The 21,629-nt window shown below is 40.0% G+C and overlaps 1 protein-coding gene across 3 annotated transcripts; it reads right to left on the bottom strand.

The window, feature by feature from the left end:
* Positions 1-1,685: 1,685 nt before the first annotated feature.
* On the bottom strand, positions 1,686-21,285 carry LOC134676283 (ferritin heavy chain). 3 transcript variants are annotated; one of them, XM_063534656.1, is made up of 7 exons: positions 21,250-21,285; positions 20,024-20,070; positions 19,803-19,876; positions 7,135-7,277; positions 5,616-5,750; positions 3,678-3,812; positions 1,686-3,046 (listed from the first exon to the last, which is right to left on the bottom strand). In XM_063534656.1, the coding sequence occupies exons 3-7, from the start codon at positions 19,867-19,869 to the stop codon at positions 2,891-2,893; spliced, it is 636 nt and encodes a 211-aa protein (XP_063390726.1). In that variant the 5' UTR covers positions 19,870-19,876; positions 20,024-20,070; positions 21,250-21,285; the 3' UTR covers positions 1,686-2,890. The 3 variants fall into 3 exon arrangements, 2 of the variants coding, with proteins under 2 accessions (XP_063390726.1, XP_063390725.1); XR_010099900.1 differs by lacking the exon at positions 21,250-21,285 and having other exon boundaries at positions 1,686-2,655; positions 2,762-3,046; positions 19,803-20,069; XM_063534655.1 differs by lacking the exon at positions 21,250-21,285 and having other exon boundaries at positions 1,686-2,738; positions 2,853-3,046; positions 19,803-20,069.
* Positions 21,286-21,629: the final 344 nt, after the last annotated feature.

The raw sequence follows: 21,629 nt of genomic DNA, 5'->3' as shown, positions 1-21,629 counted from the left end.
CTGTGCCTTGGGGCAAATCCGCCACTGAGCAAATGACTCAACCTCTCTGCCGTTTTAATTTGGCAAACGATGTCAATCACCCTGTATAGTTTCTGTAAATATGTGTAGTAATAAGGGTAAGAACCAAGTTGTTAGACGTAACAGATGGGTTGTATTTATAATGTAATAATAATATAATTATACATGTCAAACAATTGTATTATACATTTAAGTAAGAAATAAGATCTGTTAAAATTAGGGTATTGCAATTTGAGCTCTATGCCTTGAGCAATAAAATCACTATTTGGTTGTATTACTTTGTCACAAATTATGTGGTTATATTCTGTGGAATCATAGACAGAGACACATACCGTCGCTATCAGATATATCGGAGCGGCCAAGGTGCTCAAAAATATTGGAACATGCATTCTTAAAGCCTTGAAAATAGGGGCTTGTTCAGATATTTGTGGGCACCTTGGCCGCTCCGATATAACTGATGGCGACTATACAAGGACTCTTACGTTGTGTAGCTGTGTTTAACAGCTGAAGTAAATGGCGTTGTGCGGTCCCGTATATAAATGCGGTAACCAACTTCTCAAACTAATAAAACTCGAAAATCCAGTCACCACAATACTTATGGCGCCGTACAGCGCCATCTAATTCAGCCGTCAAATTGGCACCTATAACATTTATTACTTTGAGCTTCATGATATTTATATATTTATTATATTTCATTGTCTATGTTAAAAATATTTTTTAAAAAGAAATTTTCTTTATGTATTTTAAATAAACGTTGCCTATGGTTGAATAGAAGTTTATTTATTAAGTGATAAATTTAATGTAAAATATCCATAGTTATTATTAAACATTATTATTTAAATGGTATTTTACCTACATTGAGTCTAAAGCACAAACTGCGGCCAGAAAGCTGGGCGTCCTAAATAAGGTGAAGCGATACTTCACACCTGGACAGCTTCTAACACTTTACAAAGCTCAAGTCCGGTCGTGTATGGAGTATTGCAGCCACCTGTGGGATGGCTCAGCTAAATACCAACTCGCCGCTTTGGACTCAGTGGAGCGCAGAGCCAGGAGGATGATTGGCGACAAGAAGCTAACGGCTAAGCTTCAGACTTTGGCCCATCGGCGGAAAGTCGCCAGCCTGTCGGTATTCTACAGGTTGCACTTCGGGGAGTGTGCCCAAGAGCTACACGAGCTCATTCCACCGTCCCCATTCTACCATCGGACTTTTAGACGCACGGCCGGTTTCCATCCTTACTTGGTAGATATTCCGCCAATTCGCACTAAGCGCTTTGCTTCTACTTTCCTTATGCGCACTGCCAAGGAATGGAATTCCTTGCCGGCGTCTATATTTCCGTGCTCTTATAACCCGGCAACCTTCAAATCAAGAGTGAACAGGCACCTTCTGGGCGAGCTCGCTCCATCGTAGGCCACGTCTACGCCTCGGCTAGTCTGTGGCCATGAGTAAACCCATGCATAATAAAAAAAAAAAAAAAAAACATTACAACCTTTTGATCTTCAGGACTATTTTACATAACGCGTAAACCCCCATTCGCACGACAGCTTTTTTAACGCGCGTTGAAAAAGCTCCCGTGCGAATGGGGGCTTATTATACTGTAATCTTTGTCGTCTATGGCGGTTAATCGGTTAAACCTGTTGATGCTGAAGGGAGTGAAATAAAATACAAATTAATGGATGACTAACCTTTATTTATATACCAAATTAAACAAAATAAACAGTTGTAACACAAATACATTGAGCACTGCGCTTTAAACGTCTATTCTAAAAAAAAACAAATACTCTATGGCCATATTTGGCGCCAAAATGTGTTACATATATATATCTTCTACTTGATCACTATTTTAAGATTTAAATTGACTTTCAATACATAACTATAGTGGAGTAATAAAATGCTTACAACTATATTTGTACAATGTTAAATAAAACGTATTTTTATTTAAAAAAAAATGGCTGAATGTCAACCGGCACAAGTCTTGGTAAAGATGTCCGATTGACAGAATGCATACTTGTACTGAATCTATGGTAGATAAACTTTTTTTAATAGGTTACATAGGCATAGATATTATATGCCAAGGAGTTTGTAATTCTTACAACTACAATATTTGTACATAAGTTTAAATTAAATGAAGTATTTTCAATAAAAGACTAAAATGACAGTTGGCGCGAAATGGTTAAAATGGCCGACTGAAAGGAACGCGTTGTTCTGAATTATCTATGGTACGAATTACAATTTTTACAGAATATTTGTACAATGATTCTAAATAAAAAACATGGCTGAAAGGCTGTTGCCGCGAGTTCAGAATGGCCGACCGACAGTGAGGTTATGGTACAACTATATTTTTAAAATATTAGATTGGTTAGAAGGCAAAGGCTTAGATGTCTTTGCCTAACATTGTCTAGAGGAGAATATTCGTACAATGATTCTTTAAAAAACAAAATGCCGCGTTTAATTCAAAATGGCCGACTGACAGGTGACGTTTCTCTACGGTATCACTATTTAGGCTTAGATTTAGATGTTTCTCTATGGTATCACTATTTTTTAAAAGGCCAAATATCCATGCCAAGCAGTTTCTTGTCGAACAAGAATTCTCCAAGGGCGGAGTGGCGATCTATCATCTTCTTGAGGGTGGTGGTCTTCTTTACAGGAGAATATTTTGTATTTGTACAATGATTCTTAAAAAACAAAATGCCGCGAACAATTCAAAATGGCCGACTGACAGGTGACGTTTCTCTACGGTATCACTATTTCAGGAGAATATTTGTATTTGTACAATGATTCTTAAAAAACAAAATGCCGCGAATAATTCAAAATGGCCGACTGACAGGAGTGACAGGTGACGTTTCTCTATGGTATCACTATTTAGGCTTAGATTTAGATGTCCATGCCGAGCAGTTTCTTGTCGAACAGGAACTCTCCAAGGGCGGAGTGGCGGTCCATCATTTTCTTGAGCGTGGTGGCCTTGCCGGCGAGGTCGCGCTGGCCCTTGTATTGCTCCTCCAGGAACTCACCGGTCAGGTAGTCGGCCAGCTGCAAGGAGAAGAGTTTGTTTTAGTTATTATTAAATTTAAAAAAAAATACCTACGCTATATCAGTGGGGAGACAGACTTCGGGGCAAACTCGGCTCAGCATTGCTCAGAGCAATTATTAGGGTTGGCTCCACTTGACGTCCTTTTGCGTGTACGACCACAGATAAGATAATCACTTGAATTTTGACAACCCTAAAAAGCCGAAAGGGATAGTGCCATATATTCGAAAGGGAAAGCATGATTCGTCCCTGAATCGCGGTCAAATTACACAATAAGAAGTACAAAGGCGAACTTATCCCTTTGAGAAATCCCGAAAGTAGCAAGGGATTCTAAAGTATAATCCTGAGCGCAGTGGGGGATTCAAGTGCGTTACGCCCAAGATGGAAATAATTTTGCTACCAGTGACACATACTGCTTTTCACATCACCTATGGGGTAATAATTATGTTTAAAAATATTATTACAGCTAAAAAAAAGAATGTGCAAAAAAGTTTAAAGTATCCTAGAACAATAACTGTTACTTTGAAGCTTTGATCGCTCCTAGCAGGCAAGAAAGAGCCTTTTTTCGAATTGGTGATGGGAAAAAGACTATAGTTGGTACTTTAGGTTCATAGTATGGTAAGGGGTACTCACGTGGTAGTCGTTGAACTCTGGGTCGTCCTCGCAGGCCGCGATGACGGTGCGGATGCTCTTGGTGACCTCGTTCTCCATCATCAGGGCCTGCTCCAGGGCGTCTACGCCGGCCTCCCACGTCTTGCTCTCCGGAGGCTAGAAACAAAAGATTTTTTTTTAATGTAATAGTCAGCAAACGAGCAGACGAGCCGCCTGATGGGAAGTGGTCATCGTCGCCCATGGACATAACCACAGTAGCCACTTAAGCGTTGCCGACCCTTGAGAACCCTAAATACCCGCTTCTTGAAGAATCCCATGTCGTAGCGCAAAGGAAATACCTCAGGAGGCAAGTCATTCCACATTCACATTCAGAATGGGTCAGATTTTCTCTACTACCGACTGCTGTGGTTCAAGGTAACATAAGTTCATCATCATTCATATCAGCCAGAGGACGTCCACTGCTGGACATAGGCCTCCCCCAAAGAGTGCCACAATGACCGGTCTTGCGCCACCCGCATCCAGCAGACTCCCGCGACCTTTACCAGGTCGTCAGTCCTTGTGGGGGGTCTACCCACGCTGCGCCTTCCGTTACGTGGTCGCCACTCGAGAACCTTTCCGCCCCAATAGCCATCGGTTCTACGGGCAATGTGCCCCGCCCACTGCCACTTAAGTTTAGTAGTTTGGTTCTGCTGCGGATGGCCTCATTTCTGATGCGATCACGCAGAGAGTCTCAGCATAGCCCTCTCCATTGCCCTTTGGGTGACTTTGAGCCTTCTTATGAGGCACACAGCCTCGATGTGCTTGAGCGCGCGCTCACGCTCCTCGGACCCTATCCTCTTGTCTCCTCCATAGATATACTTCTTTCAAGCTGTTAATGCAGTCTACTATGATGTGAACACTCACCCTGATCTTGATGAGAGAGGACACATCATGGGTGAGCTCTCCTCGCATGAGCAGGTAGTCGATGAGCTAGAGCGCGTGTTCACGCTCCTCGGACCCTATCCCCTTGTCTCCTCCATAGTTATACTCATACTCATTCTTTATTGGTAATAGGTAATTACATGTCAGCTTACATAACTAGTACAAATAACATTAAAAATTAAAATTAAATACATTAGCTACTTGCGTAGATTTCTATTTTTATCATTAATATTTCGAAGTCAGAAATTCTTCTATATTATAGAACGACCGCTCAACAAGCCAAGCTTTAAGTTTAAGCCAAGCTTTAAGTATACTTCCTTATCTGTTAGTAATGCAGTCTACTACGATGTGAACACTCACCCTGATCTTGATGAGAGAGGACACATCATGGGTGAGCTCTCCTCGCATGAGCAGGTAGTCGATGAGTTTGAGCGCGTGTTCTCGCTCCTCGGAAACTATCCCCTTGTCTCCTCCATAGATATACTTCCTTATCTGTTAGTAATGCAGTCTACTACGATGTGAACACTCACCCTGATCTTGATGAGAGAGGACACATCATGCGTGAGCTCTCCTCGCATGAGCAGGTAGTCGATGAGCTTGAGCGCGTGTTCACGCTCCTCGGACCCTATCCCCTTGTCTCCTCCATAGATATACTTCCTTCAAGCTGTTAATGCAGTCTACTACGATGTGAACACTCACCCTGATCTTGATGAGTGAGGACACATCATGGGTGAGCTCTCCTTGCTTGAGCAGGTAGTCGATGAGCTTGAGCGCGTGTTCACGCTCCTCGGACCCTATCCCCTTGTCTCCTCCATAGATATTCTTCCTTCAAGCTGTTAATGCAGTCTACTATGATGTGAACACTCACCCTGATCTTGATGAGAGAGGACACATCATGCGTGAGCTCTCCTCGCATGAGCAGGTAGTCGATGAGCTTGAGCGCGTGTTCACGCTCCTCGGACCCTATCCCCTTGTCTCCTCCATAGATATACTTCCTTATCTGTTAGTAATGCAGTCTACTTGGATGTGGACACTCACCCTGATCTTGATGAGTGAGGACACATCATGGGTGAGCTCTCCTCGCATGAGCAGGTAGTCGATCAGCTTCAGCGCGTGTTCACGTTCCTCAGAGGCCGCGTCGAAGAACAACTTGGCGAAGCCTGGCCTGTTCACCTGTGGGACAATGGATTAGAAACTATGCTTAGTAGAAACCTTGACACAACTGTTGAGACAACAGTGGATAGAATTTAGAATACACGTATGACGTTTGGATGGGCTAAACGGGTAGTAGAAGTATATTATGGCTCCTATACACGATGGGCCAACTTAGGCCATTCCAAGGGACGCAGCCATGCGCTAGAATGAGATAGCAATATCACTTGCTCCCTCTAACGCATAAATGCGTTCCTTGCCGGCGCTGGCCCATCGTGTAGAGGAGCCATTAAGGGGTCCACTGATTAACAGTCCGCCGGACGGTATCGGCCTGTCAAGTTGTTCAGAACTCAAAATTTTGTTCTAACTGACAGGCTGATACCGTCCGGCTGACTGTTAATCAGTGGGCCGTGGGCCCCTTTAACAAAACTTCCGTGAGCCACAGCCATATTAAATATATTAAGAACGGGTCACTCACATCGAAAAACGCTCGATATCAAACATCACACACGACATTTAAGTCGAATACGTGAGTGACCCTAAAAAGCAGTGATTTAATTCTCTTTGTAGCAGAAGTAGTACTTAAAATTAGTTATCATTATTCATTGACCTTTAGACCACCACAGACGGCTGTGGCCGTCATCGGATAGTCTTGACAACGAAGGCTACAGCCGACAGCTTTTGCCAATGCAATAGGGATGTTTCCAGTACTTAAAATAAATTATTTCATACCGTGCACGAAATAAAGCATCAGATAATTATTAGAAAAACATAGATAGCAGCTATTTTTAACCACAAATTGTATTTAATAAATCGGATTGAAATATAAAAAGTAGGTGAGTTTACCGTGACGTCACTACATTTGTTTTCATATAAATTCCATATTAGCAAATCGTTTTGACAGTTCTAAAAAAGAAGCTGATTTGACTAGTAGGAATATAGCCTGTAGAGACTTACGCGGGACTCTGTAAAGTTCAATTTAGAATACAAGCAGCAACACTCCTAACTGTCCATCGGTGGACGTCACAAAACAAAGAGAGCACGGCGCGCTCATTCTTTCTTCCGTGCTGGACGTTATGCCTTTTGAATAGAATAGATTTATTTGTAAGCACAAACAATCGGTACAATACATTATATAAAAGAAAACACAAAATAACGTTAAAGTGCCACGAAATGGCCCCATCTCAGCATGTTGCTGGTGGCTTCCAGCGCTGATCTTCCGATGAGACCATCAAGTGAGAAGAATCACGGAAGGCAACAGACAAAAAGAAAAAAGACAGAAATAACAAATAGTTAAATTAGAAAAAAAAAAGTTACACTTTTTGTAATAATGTTTACGAACAATCAGTTAACAGTGTGGAAGATGGTACACCCCTGGTCACGAAGCCTGAAGGAAAGTACTCACCCCATCCCTAGAGAAGTGGGCTCCCATGGCCAGATACTGTAATGAGGCGCGAACTTCCATCTGGATCTGACGGCGCATGGCCGAGCGGCACGTGCCGTGGATCGTGATCCATTCCTTTGGCACGTTCACTGGCGCTACGGAACCTGAAATATAGAAAACCGTTAATATTATAGAATACTTAGAGATTTCCGTTCTCTTTTGCTGGATAGACACAGTACAGCTTGGCAAACAAGAGTAGACATTAAAAACTGGCAACACTGTAGTGTCGTCCCGTTTTCTTATACCGGGTGTGGCCTGTAACGGCTGTAACATAAGCAAAAAATTTAACTGTAGGCTGCACTCCTCATACTGATCAACATTTATCCAGCGACTTTTAAAAATAACTTGTGGTTTGATTTTTAAAACACTTTAAAGTTTATTCGAAGACTCAATGTATTGCAAATTTTGTTATGTTTAAGGCGTGACAAGCAACGTCATTCACAATGATATGGCGTGGCGATGGCGTCCATTGAAGATAATATTTATTTTGTATGAAAAATAGGGAGTCTAAATACTTCATAATTTTTAAAAGTTGTTGAACACAAGTGTCACCGTTTGAGGAGTACAATCCATGTTTTAATTATTTGCTCGTGTTACAGGCCACACCCGGTATTTATTGGCTTGAAAGGGACGACACTACAGTGTTGCCACTTTTTAATTTCTACTCTTTTTTGCCAGGCTGTATATTAAAAATGTCTACAATTTTGGTACGACCCAAAAATAGTTTGTTGCAATTGATGATGATGAATCATCAAACGTCAACTTTCGACTACCAGCAACTTTGCAACCTTGCGACTTTGCTACCAAGATTGTCTTTAAGCATAAGTAGTTCCGATTGTCTTAATTCCATTTATACAAAAAATTAGTTCCCTGAAATGCGATACAAAAACATACATAAGTGAATATATTATTGGAAGAAGATATTTGGGTCAATTTTGGTTGCATTTTCGACAATACTAGCATTCGAGTAAACTGTTTCCAAATCCAAGATTATCTTCTTCAACTTTTCCTAAATTCCTAAAAGGAACTGTAATATTTATTTTTTTAATTTATTGCGAAACAAACATAAGTATACAGGGCGTCCCACGGCTATGCCACATGGAGGGAAAGTACCCTGAATATTGTAGATGGAACATTTTACTGAAAGAAGACATTATTTTAATTTAAAAAACTAATTACATGATTGAACCGGGAATCGAACCCGCTACACGAGAAAAAAAAATCATCCTGTAGCTTTATCATACCGATCGAAAGGCTTCATCATAATGATTATTTTTTGCTAAATAACATAGTGTCAGAAACAAAAGGAAGACCATGAATTTTAAGATTTTGAATTCAAAATTAATCAATTAAATTTATCAAATGCTCAAAATGAGTCTCATTTTGTTGAATACAAAGCAGAACTCTTTTGATATTTGGCAAAGTTTCACATCAAATGTTAAAATTCATGGTCTTCCTTTTGTTTCTGACACTATGTTATTTAGCAAAAAATAATCCTTATGATGAAGCCTTTCGAACGGTATGATAAAGCTACAGGATGATTTTTTTTTCTCGTGTAGCGGGTTCGATTCCCGGTTCAATCATGTAATTATTTAAAAATCTATAAATGCAGTTTAAATTGTTTTTTAAATTAAAATAATGTCTTCTTTCAGTAAAATGTTCCATCTACAATATTCAGGGTACTTTCCCTCCATCCTCCATGTGGCATAGCCGTGGGACGCTCTGTATCGAGTAGCATTCTTCTAGTAATAGACTTATATTTAATTTTAATTGTATTTCTTTGTTAGTTCAGTTACTATTTGACTTTATATTGTTTGTTACGATTGCTGGTGAGAATAAAATTTTAATTACCAATTGCGCGGTGACGCAAGGTATTGACACCGATTTCTTTGGAGTACTGCCATAATTGAAGATTATTTTGGGAAAGTATACTATATATGTAATTACTCTCTTTTGCATGTAAACAAGAATACATGAGAGCTCCATGAAAAATGGTCCATACCATACTCACAAACAATCAACTGGATCAAAGTCAAAATACAAATATCAATCATCAGAGCGGTCTCTCTAAGAATTAGAGGAACGAGAAGAAGGATAGAAAGATTTGGATCTGAAGACGGCTGTGGAATACCCATCCTTGAAGATTAGATTTCTCTTCTTTCTACCGCACAACTGTTTTTTAAATACGTTAAAATTGTATTATTTAACGTAATCAATGTGTTACCTCCATTTATTCATCAGAATACATGAGTGCTTTCACGGTAACAGTATTCAAGTAGGATAAAGAAATGGTTTTTCAATACTGTCAGAACTAATAAGAAAATCTACTAATATAGTAACAGAAGAAAGAGATGTAATAGCAATTATGGGTGGTTTTGTGTATGAATTGTATGATATGATATTTCGATTTCGCTTCATTACTAAAAATAAGCTAGATTTTTATTTAAAATTAATCATAATAATACAAATAACATACAACTAAGGCTTACAAATAAAAATTTAAACTATAAATTTAAGAAAACAAACCGCTCCCTGCCGTTCCCGGTGCAAAGGTACCCATGATGCTCGCAGCATTTCCACGCTGGATCACCACGGACAGCTTTTGCACAAGGAACGACTCGGAGCGGGGACCCTCCCCTTTCTGTCTGAGTCGACGTCCCAAATCACGAGTGAAGCGTTTCGCGTCGGCAGACCAGCAACCCGCCGTTTCTACAGAGATAGGGATGACTATGTAGGCAGGGGAGAGAGGGGCATATTTTTGACGCTTTAGATCCGCTTGAGTTTCGGTTGCCGCTCAGGCCACGCGCGATGTACGGTTGATGTGGGAGGCGGCGAACGTATATACGCAGCATACACGTATATGCGTAGGCGGCGGTGTGGCATGTAGCGTCCCAAACCAAACACCGTCCCCTTTCCCATGGTACCAAAGTCAGACCATCAGGCCGTTTACCGTCGGTACAACTGAGGCCTGGTGGTTCAAGCACTGATGGGACACCAGCCGACCTGAGAGCTCGCTGGATCGTATCATTTAGGGCCATTATAAGCTAGATTGGGCCATTACTAAGGTTAGTTGAAATAGTTATGCCGTATGCTTTAGAATAGAGACTATTTAGCAAATTGAGTCTAAAGTTTTTGCAATGAATGCGGAAGGAAGCTTTAAGGCCTTTAGGAAGTTTAATGTGACCTTGCTTATACAGTGCGGAAAGATTTTAAATTAAGTACCTACCTCTCAGTGGCGGCGCGTCCATAAAAACCGATTCCCACCGGCTTGCCTGTTTTTAGACGTTTGAGCAGAGTTGTAATGGAAATATGTAAGCCAAATTAACCCCGGCTGGCCTATGGATATGTTCGACGCGCCGCCACTGCTACCTATCTAGATTTAACAAGATAATATTATGCGAGTAATTTGTATATAATTTGTATATTTGACTAATGCTATGAGAGTAATTTGTATATCTTCTAAGATAATTTTTGTTTACAGACCTCCCTACGACATATATTGTGTTAGAGTCTGTGCGGAAATAGAAGAGTCGTGAAATGTATGGGATCCAATACTTTTTCGCGTCCAGAGTCGCGAAATGTATGGGATCCAATACATTTTAGGACTCTTCTCTTTCCGTAGACTATACCTGTGACGTGTGAAGGTCCCTTAACCTGTCAATGCAGATCAACCTTGTATAATGAATATTTATAGGCAACGCGCTTGTGACATCACTAGAATTGCCAGCGTCCATAGCCTGCGGTGGCCCCTTATCATCAGCCTCTCTGGTCCCGTCACAATAATCTCGGTATAAACAATATTAACATCATTATTTCTAAGCAATTTAGGCTAAATTAGGCTTATTATTCTTCCTCGTTATAAATAGGTGTAAATATAATCGTTACGTGCGTACAAATGTATTTATCGACAACGACAAAGCGATGGGTCAAGAGGTCATCGTATTCAATCAAAGATGGCCGCCGCGCGCTCAATTGGCAAATGGCGGGTATGTCTGTTCCGTAGTGAGGAGGTTATGTAAGAATTGTAAGATGATCTCATTGATAAGGATTAGGAGCCGCGGATTCGCAAAACCGATTGTCTAGCTCAGGGGTCGGCAACCAGCGGCCCGCCAACCTCTCGCTTGTGGCCCGCGAGCCTGCTAAAGTCACAAAAATATTAAATGTCACAATGTCTACTAAAGTCACAAATATTACCAAAGTGCGGCCCGCGTCATCTTCGTTAACTACTATGTGGCCCTTGGCTGCTAAAAGGTTGCCGACCGCTGGTCTAGCTAGACGAACTACTTATGAACTCTTAATCGGTGTGAATTATCTTGCCCATAACATTGAGAACGCTTTGACATTCCATATTGTTGGAATACGCTGTTAAGTAGCTTTTAAGTAAGATTTATATTTAACACTTGTATCGATGTTTATGCGCAGTGTGTCACAAAAAAAACAGATTGAACTTAACTGACGAAATGTTATAATAACATGTTATAAATCTGCCAATCACAAGCTATGACACAATCAATTATCAACTTAAGTACCTATTGTAAATTCATACTCGTCACTCGCGTCAGTAACTGGCCCGGGATGACTTGCATCAAATAAATCATCTTACAAATACTTACAACATTTTCGAACAAAATCTGTCAATAACTTCCATTTTTAACCGACTTCCATTTCATAGAAGGAGGAGGTTCTGTATTCGGTTGTGGCTATTTTTTTTTTTTTTTTCTATGTACGTTCACCGATTACTCCGACATCCGTAGTCCGATTGGAGTAATTCTTTTTATGATCGAAAGGAGCTACCTCCGAGTTGGTCCCATTTTAATTTGGTTCTGTTCTGATGATGGGATCCATGAGGAATTGAGGGAACTCCTCAATTTTTAAAGGCACATGCATGGTGATTTGAGTGTTTTCTTAAGCAACTCGAGCATTTTCTCCCGAAAACCACCACTTTGATGAAGTAGACCTGATGATGATGATTGTTTTGATGATAATGATGATGATTTTTTAAATGTAGTACGTTCACCGATTACTCCGACATCCGTAGTCCGATTTGAGTAATTCTTTTTTTGATCGAAAGGAGCTACCTCCGAGTTGGTCCCATTTTAATTTGGTTCTGTTCTGATGATGGGATCCATGAGGAATTGAGGGAACTCCTCAATTTTTAAAGGCACATGCATGGTGATTTGGGTGTTTTCTTAAGCAACTCGAGCATTTTCTCCCGAAAACCACCACTTTGATGAAGTAGACCTGATGATGATGATTGTTTTGATGATAATGATGATGATTTTTTAAATGTAGTATGTTCAGCGATTACTCCGGCACCTGTGATCCGAATTGAGTAATTCTTTTTTTGTTTGGAAGGAGTTGCCTCCTAGGTGTTTTCGTATTATTTTTGGTTCTGATCTGATGATGGAATCCATGAGGAACTGAGGGAACTCCTCAGTTTTTAAAGGCACGTGTAAAGTGATTTCGGTGTTTTCTAAAGTAACTCAAGCATTTGCTTCCGAACACCGTCAATTTGATGTAGTGCAAGTGTAGCCGTACCACGAGTTTGACATTGACATATTCGCTAAGTTAGCGACGCTAACGTCTTCGTAACTAACTTTTTATGCATCTCGCTCGCACTAATATGCCAATACGAGCGAGATGCAAAGAAAGTAAGTTACACACACGCTAGCGAATAAATCAATGTCAAACTCTTGGAAAGCTGGTAAGGCTACTGATCGGGGGTTAGGGTTAGGAGTTAAGGGGTCGGGGATAAAGGGGTCGGGTAATGGTGGTTGTAGGGCTGCTGGTTCAGGGCCGAGGGGTACATGGATCAGGAGTTGATACGCTGTGAGGTAGAGTGATCGGGGGGGTTGAGAGATTGGGTCAGTGGCGGGGCGGAGGATGGATTTAGTGTAGTGACAGGAATTGTAATTTCCCAGACGGACTCGAGAAAATTCCTGATTACATATTTATTAAAGTAGATACACGAATTTAGTGTTAGTCATGATGTTGTTTTTCATTCATGCGTCGCGCTCTTAACAATGCGTTAAAACTAAAAATTGAAAAATAAAAACTTTTTACAAAAAAAAGAAAACCGACTTCAAAAAGAATGAAATAAAATATTATCCATTTTAAGTCTATGCGTTACCAACTGATATGTTTGAAGTCGGTGCCAAGCCAAGTAGTAACAATACCCGTCAAATATAATCAGCCTTATGACTATAAATCCCATTAGAACTGTATTAATAACTATTATAAATGTGTAAGTAATTCTGTCTGCCTCTTTGTCACCTTTTCATGGCTATACAACTGAACCGCTTCAGGTGACATTTGGCAAGAAAGTAAATTCCTTGAATTGTTTTATATTATGAAACGTAGTTCTCTGAATAAGGGACGGGAAATAACTTCAGTCCCAATCTCACGCTTGCGTGCCGACTAACATGGTACGGACTGTGCTAAGGTTGGATCGTGTGTTCTGAGGTGTGTTCTTAGGTACATTCGACGTCAAAGATATGGTTACACTTTTGCACCTTACTCCTTTGTAATAAGACGAAAAGTGTAAACATATTTTTAACGTCAACTGTACCTACAGAAAGTACGTTAATTGTCGTCGTGTAAGGCAAACCAACGTACATCCTTATCGATTCGCACCAAAATCATGGTATGCTTCCAAAGTTGGCTTGGCACCGACTTCAAACATATCAGTTGGTAACGCATAGACTTAAAATGGATAATATTTTATTTCATTCTTTTTGAAGTCGGTTTTCTTTTTTTTGTAAAAAGTTTTTATATCTTCAATTGATTGACCGATTGTCTTTGCTTAAAGATTACTGAAGAGAGGAGTATGAGTCATGCTTAGCTAGAGTCGGACGAAACTAAGGCCCTTGCACCATTCCACTAACCCGGGGTTAACCGGTTAAACCAGCAAGCCTATTATGGATCGCTTTATCCACATTTATCCACGTGATAAAACAAATGTCACTTTTTAACTCTGCGGGATAGAAAGAGACGGACACCGTTTTATGACGCTGTCACGTAGATAAATACGACCATCATATCCGTACAGGAGTTGCTATGGTTAGCCACTAGGTTACCAGTTTAACCGCTTAACCCCGGGTTAGTGGAATGGTGCAAGTGAGCCTAAGTCTGCAATTCTGCATGCCATTTGCAATTTGGTGTGGCAATGTCATCGTTTATGTCAATTTCTAGGAAAACATAACGTTTAAATAGTATAAGACCTCACTTGGTCCTTACCAAGTCGGTGCAAAGTTAACTAAGACGGCTATAGGAAGCGTGCATGAACTATAGGGGGCACCACAGGAGACGTCAGATTTTTTATGCTTCCGATGTCGCCTACAAGATGGCAGAAGCTGGTAACTATGCACAAGAAAACGTACGAGAGCGGTAGATGGCAGCACTTTGGCGTGAATTGTCAAAGTAGGTATGTACGGTCAGCCAAGAAAGTTGTCTACCACTTTTCGACTCTATCAATCAGATAATAGAGTCGAAAAGTGGTCACTTTCTTGGCTGACTATATGTTTAACTTTCCGATTCAGGCCACAAGATGGCAGACCCTCTCGCGCACGGCCCCTATATGTATTTGCACACTTAATATGTCGTTTTATTATAATTATTATGCAATGCACAGGGTAAAGTCCCCAAGATCTTGGTTTTCCTTAAAGCCGTTATACCTATAATATTCTATTACAGTAAGATAGTTCTAGACTAGAACTTAGTTAAGTTAGTTAAAATCCGCACCAACTTGGTAGCTTGTTATAATCTTGATCGTCGCGATACCGCAATATTCTTTTGTTTGTATCCCTCTATGATATTTGATAAAGCGATTTTGATGTAGCATATAAGCACTGAGAAAAAAATCGTTTAAAACAATTGAATTAATGCTTTAAACAGTTCCATATGAGCCTATCGAACCAAGCAGTAATGTTTACTGTTTGTATAGTCAGCCAAGAAAGTGCTCTACCACTTTTCGACTCTATCATCTGATTGATAGAGTCGAAAAGTGGTAAACCACCTTCTTGGCTGACTGTACGTTACGTACGAACGAACGTACATTAGTTGATATTGTTAGTCAGTTAATCTTAATGAAATCACTTGAATGTGTACCTAGTACCTACTCGATAGATCATATATTTTTCAGTGTGTATGACTGAAGCCCGGGCCTTCATAAGGGTTAAATAAGTGGAAATATTTGCTATTGTTTACAAATTGTCTATAAAATATCTAAATACCTAATGTATGCATGTCATTGACGACATAGTTGCGGATAACCCTACATGCACTTGAGTCGAGGGTTCTTATCTGTATCTCCAGATACAGACGGACAGTCACGTACTGGTTAATAGCCTCACGTACTGATATGATTAGATTTAGAGCTGGCAATGAGACACGTGTTGCTATGGTGGCTACGATGCGAGACGTCGCGCACGAAAATTTGAATGCTCCTCTAGCCTCGTGCCGCCCAATGTACATTAGGATGTACACTCAGTTTCGATGCAATGTCAACCTTAATTAAAAACAAATTAGGTAGCATTTCATTTGTCTCGTAAAATTGCCGAACAAATGAAATTCAACCCAATTGAAAATACAACAAGATTCTAACTTCCTTGGCTATAATTTTGTATGGTGAGCGGCATGAGGCTAGACGATGGGCCAGCGCCGGCCACTCCAAGGGACACAGCCATGCGGTAGAATGAGATAGCAATATCACTTGCTCCCTCTAACGCATAAATGCGTCCCTTGGAGTGGCCGGCGCTGGCCCGTGTAGAGGAGCCATGAGACATCCACCACATCGATATCAAAGAGAATAGAGTATATATATACAGAGCATATACAGGAGTTAGGGCCCCCCCACATCTGGCGTCTTTCGAGCGTCGGCGTCTACAATTCTATGGCCGCGGCTCGACGCAACGTCGACGCAGCGTCGACGCAACTGCGCAGCGATGTCATTTTCCATAGCGCTGACCAGACGCCGACGCTCGAAAGACGCTAGATGTGGGGGGCCCTTACTGTCGCCAAGCGTGGCTCACTCCGAGATTTCGTCGCTTTGTTACAGGTAGCTAAAAGTACATCCGTTCCACATCAATTTTGGTGGCTAGCCATAAGCCGCGCGTGGCGCCGTCGCCACCTAGCGGCCATATCTGTCCTGATCGTAACAGACGCGTTTTGTTAGAGAGTGAGTCTTCTGTACCTAGTACTATTATTTATTCTGTGGTCGTGGTAAATTATGTAGCTACAGTGCATTTACTGCCATCTTTCGACAGAAGATTAAAACTGTTAGAACGCCATTGGACTTTGATTCTTATTCTTTCACTGATATGTGTTAAATTGTTAATACTACTGATCTAAACAATCCTCTTCCTTCTAAATTAGTTAATACCTACTTATGTGTCTGATTTATCAATGTACGTGCTTAGCAATACATCACTAGTTGAGATTACCTACTGTTGAAATGGTAATGTTGGGTTAATCCTATTGCTTTGTTGTTTAGTGCCCGTCATCTGAAGCAATCTGTTCAAGTGTGATTAAATATCATACTGTCATACTTGAACAGATTAAGAGGAATATCATACAAACTTGTAGAAAAAGGGGTTTTCAATGGGGTTGGCAACTGTTAAAGGTTTGCATAGATGGCGCCATCATAGTTTACCCCTTTTTCTAAGAGATTTGGTTTAAAGGGCTGACATCCAGGACATAAAAATTTCATTAAAGAAAAACCATAAAATTGACACAATTCTAGGGATTGACAGGGTAAGCTATGCTGGCGCCATCTGCCGGCTGCCAAATACTTCGAGAGTTATTTCTGTGAATTTCGTCACATCCAAATGTAGCTGTAGGTAATCAATAACAATGTAGCTGGGTTTGATTATATCGCTTGTCATGTTGTACTGACAGACGCTTATCAGGACTGAAATAGGTCCCAGTTGTTTACTGCGCAGATGTACAATTTGCAACAACATATACTATGTGCAATTACGTATTGATGATGCTCTCCTGACCGATTTCGGCCTCCATATGAGGCTGTCCATAAGTTACGTCATCGATTTTTGACCTCCCCCTAAAATCATCCAAAAATCATGCTTCGAAAGTCCCCGTTTCCTCCTACGTCATGCTACCGTCATCCGATGTCCAGACCCCCCCCCCCCTAATTTGACATGACGAAATTTATGAATAGCCTCTATGAGAAAGAAAGGAGTGACTGAGGACACGAAAGACAGAGGAGAATGGAAGAGAAAGACATGTTGTGGCGACCCCACACCCCACATAACGTGGGATAAGGGCAGGGGAAAGAAGAAGTTATTTATTAGAGTCACAACAAGAAAAGTCTGCAGCGGATTTAATAGCCCACGCAGTGCAAGTGTTATTTTAAACTTCAAACTTCTGTGAAATTATGACGTATAAATAACACATGCACTGCGTGCGCTATCAAAATCGCTGCAGAGTTTTCTTGGTCTAACTCTAGAGTGTAGAACTCTTTGGTGCGCCCTTAGGTGGCTCACGTGCCCTATCTTCTTGCTAAACAATGGGGTTGGCAACTGTCAAACGTTTGCATAGATGGCGCCATCATAGCATACCCCTTTTTCTATGAGATTTGGCTTAAAGAGCTGGCATCCAGGGTATTAAAAAAAACAAAAATTTGATACAATTCTAGCGATTGACAGGACAAGCTATGATGGCGCCATCTGCTAAAAATTTCCACCGGCCAACCCCATTATGTATTGTTACCTAAATTACTAATTACTAGAGATAACTAGTGACCCGCCCCTCAAACTCAATAACTACTGAACGGATTTTCATGCTGTTTTCACCTATCAATAGAGTGATTCTTGAGGAAGGTTTAGGTGTATAATTTGTTAAGATTTCTTGTAACCCGTGTGAATCCGGGGCGGGTCGTGTTTTTTAGCATTAGAAATAAGGTAAATAATTTTGATGTGTCTTTTAATTGAAAAACAAATTTTTAAAATAAGTTACGGCAAATATTTAACAATTATGAATCTAATACGATCATTTATACTCTTCTGCTTTCATAATAGTTACTGATTTTTTTAAAGCGTTTTTCAATTAAAAGACATGTCAAGATCGCTTACCTTCTTTCAAGTTCTTTCTAATGCTAACAAAAACGAACTATATATAGTTATGGATAAAAATAGTGGGTTAAAAACTTTTTTTTAATGTGTTGCTTTTGCTTGTTTATCTATATTAATCCTGTTCTTAACTATCAAGACACACTAACAGATTAATATCTATAATTCGATGATAATAAATGTATCAAACTAATACCATGTATAGGCAATACAGATTATGTTTATCAGTATGTTTACCCTCCACTAATCATGTTTAATTGCTGTTGTGATTTACAAGCACTTGATAACAATCTTTATTTTATGTTTCCGACTATGATGTACTGGCCATACAATAACCTTGTAACTACATCAGATAGAACATACATATATATAGCACAAGAGTGAACTTATCCCTAAGAGGGATCTCTTCCAGTTAACCCTTGTAAGGCCTGCTATACAAAATTTTCCTATTTTATACATATTTGAGCCAAGCAAATGGACAAATTGCCTGATGGTCCATGGGTGTCCAACACCAGAAGGGTTAAGTTCACTGCTGGAATTTAAGGTGGGAGTTGGTATGCTCTTTTCTTGGAGGTCATTTTCTTTGTCTGATGGTTGAATCAGTACCTTATTTGGTATAAAAAAACCGGGCAAGTGCGAGTCGGACTCGCGCACGAAGGGTTCCGTACCAAAAAGCAAAAAAAAAAAACAAAAAAAAGCAAAAAAAAACGGTCACCCATCCAAGTACTGACCCCTCCCGACGTTGCTTAACTTTGGCCAAAAATCACGTTTGTTGTATGGGAGCCCCATTTAAATCTTTATTTTATTCTGTTTTTAGTATTTGTTGTTATAGCGGCAACAGAAATACATCATCTGTGAAAATTTCAACTGTCTAGCTATCACGGTTCGTGAGATACAGCCTGGTGACAGACGGACGGACGGACGGACGGACGGACGGACAGCGAAGTCTTAGTAATAGGGTCCCGTTTTACCCTTTGGGTACGGAACCCTAAAAAGGTCTTAATTAGATTTAAACAAAGTGTACACTGAGCTATAAAATTGCACACCCATTTTTGCAGCTTACTGGGCATTGTAATGCACATAGGGCCTTGCAAGTATAAACTGATAAATCATAAAAGATATTTAATACAAAGAAATAAATTCACTGATGGTCAGTTTTTTTCCCATTCTGTAGCGTTTAGCATTTCTTTCCATGTTACCTTACCATGAAGAGGTTATATTTGTTCTTCTAAACATATTGGAAAGAGCATGTAATCATGATGTCATGAATGTCATAGTTTTTGGGTTGCACAAAAAGAAACTGTAATTAATTGTGTACTTTTCTTCCTTTATTGGAGACTTAAGTTGATGCAGCAACTGTGTATGTCACTAATTATTTATGTAATACATTCTTAATATTGTTTAAGTTTTATTAAAAAGTAGAAAGACGCAGTATTATTTGGCAAATGACCTTTAAATCTTATCACTGCGCACAGCCAGTGTCTACCCGCTGACACCAATTAAAAACAAAGAAATTTTAAAAAAAACAACAAAGAATATACTCACATTGGGTGGCCAAAGCCGGGGCGAAGACGGCCAGGAACGAAACGACGGCAAGCATAACAGCCTTCATGTTTAGTCTACAATAAATCACAGATACTTTGACGATAATAATTGAAATTATTCAAGTGTAGAGCGTATGTCCTCGCGATAGTCCAGCCTTTACACTCACTGGTGCAGAAGGCGACTTATCAAAACGAAACCGAATGGAAAAGACAAGAATTCACCTCAATGGCTCTGATTGTACAAAAATACTGAAGTGCGCAGCGATAACCAGTGTTGTCAGGGCTCTGGAGTCCTAAGTTACGTTTCGTTTCCCTAAAAGTCACGTTTTTGCTGCTTAAGTCACATTTTTATATAATTGTATTGTATGGGTAGGTATAGCTGGTCAAGCAAATCTTGTCAGTACAAAAAGGCGCGAAATTCAAATTTTCTATGAGACGATATCCCTTTGCGCCTACATTTTTCAAATTTGCCGCCTTTTTCTACTGACAAGATCTGCTTGACCAACTTTAAATCGAATTTGTTAGAAAAAATTCAGAAAATAATATATTTCACAAAAAATCTACTAACTTTATATGATTTTTCTTTTTAAAACACACATATTTTCATACTTAATGCTATTTGTGATCGATTTCATGAATTTTAAGGTGTATCTAGACTAGTCAATTTTTCGCCAATCTGATTAAATTGCCCGATGGATCAGGTCGTGCGGACGGAAACGCCAATTTGGCTCGCCGAATTAAACCGCCGATTATGACCGATATTACCGATAAAATGGAGTGCGGGCGCAAGAATACCAATTTGTGACGCCAGTATTTTCGTTTTGGGGCATTTTTTCAATTTAGGGGGCACTAATATCACCATTATCACCATAAATCTATTGATATTTTTCTTCCTGAAAATAATAAATTCTACCAGCAAAATTTTGCCTTTGATTATTTTGCCTCACATGTGAATAAAATGCAACTTTCTTATCAGTTTTTGAACAATCACGAGAGCCTTTAACCGGTATCCAGACGGGATGACCAAATCGATTGATTTGATCAGAATTAAAATTGGCGTCAAACTCCGATTTAAGGCGTATTCAGATTAGTCAATTAAATTGCCCGATCGAATCACAGGCCGCCAGAGGCGTATAGATAACTACTAGGTATACTATCAAACTAAATAACACCGTCATGTCAAGGTAATAAGTCTCATTTTGCCACGACTATCATAATAAACATGATGGTGGATGTAACGTCAAAGTGCCAGTGCAAGTGTCAACTTGGGTGCGTTCACTACGTTCCTAAATAATACAAATTGCAGAATTAAACTTGTCCGAAATTCGACTAGCTTAAAAAGTCACAAAAATTGCCTCATGATCGAAAGTCACGCACATGTCACACGAGAAGCCGAAAAGTCACGAAAAATGTGACTTTTGTGACCATCTGGCAACACTGGCGATAACAATACCATCTCCCTTGACAGGAGGTTTCCACTGAATGACTATGCGCGACAGAGACAAAGGATGTGAGTCGCTCTTGGAACACAAAACTGGCGGAGGTTTTGTGTTCCAAGTGATTCGGTCAATTGGTTACAAGCTGAATACTAACAATGCAGTCATAAAATATGGTGTTAATACTCTCTAATAGACCTTAAATAAGTTTAATTGTGAATTTTAAGCCATAAAAAACTTCCATTTGGAGTAAATAAGAAGAAATGATGTAATATGGGGAAAATTCTCGAAACACAAAACCTCAGGTTTCAAGTTTTGTGACAGCTGATACGTCCGAAGTGCGGTAAACATGAAGCGGGAGGCAGGGTAATAATAATACCAGCTGTAAAAAT

This window comes from Cydia fagiglandana, chromosome 24 (assembly GCF_963556715.1).
Source record: "Cydia fagiglandana chromosome 24, ilCydFagi1.1, whole genome shotgun sequence".
Taxonomy (NCBI): Eukaryota; Metazoa; Arthropoda; class Insecta; order Lepidoptera; family Tortricidae; genus Cydia; species Cydia fagiglandana.
The sequence above is the reverse complement of the archived record's forward strand: the minus strand, read 5'-3'. Positions and strand labels throughout refer to the sequence as shown.

Excerpts from the sequence above, each read along its gene's own strand:
- LOC134676283 (XM_063534656.1), bottom strand. The coding sequence starts at position 19,869 with ATGAAGGCTGTTATGCTTGCCGTCGTTTCGTTCCTGGCCGTCTTCGCC. Across the intron at positions 7,278-19,802 it reads CCCGGCTTTGGCCACCCAAT|GTTCCGTAGCGCCAGTGAAC; the intron begins GTGAGTATATTC and ends TCTATATTTCAG. Across the intron at positions 5,751-7,134 it reads CCCACTTCTCTAGGGATGGG|GTGAACAGGCCAGGCTTCGC; the intron begins GTGAGTACTTTC and ends ATTGTCCCACAG.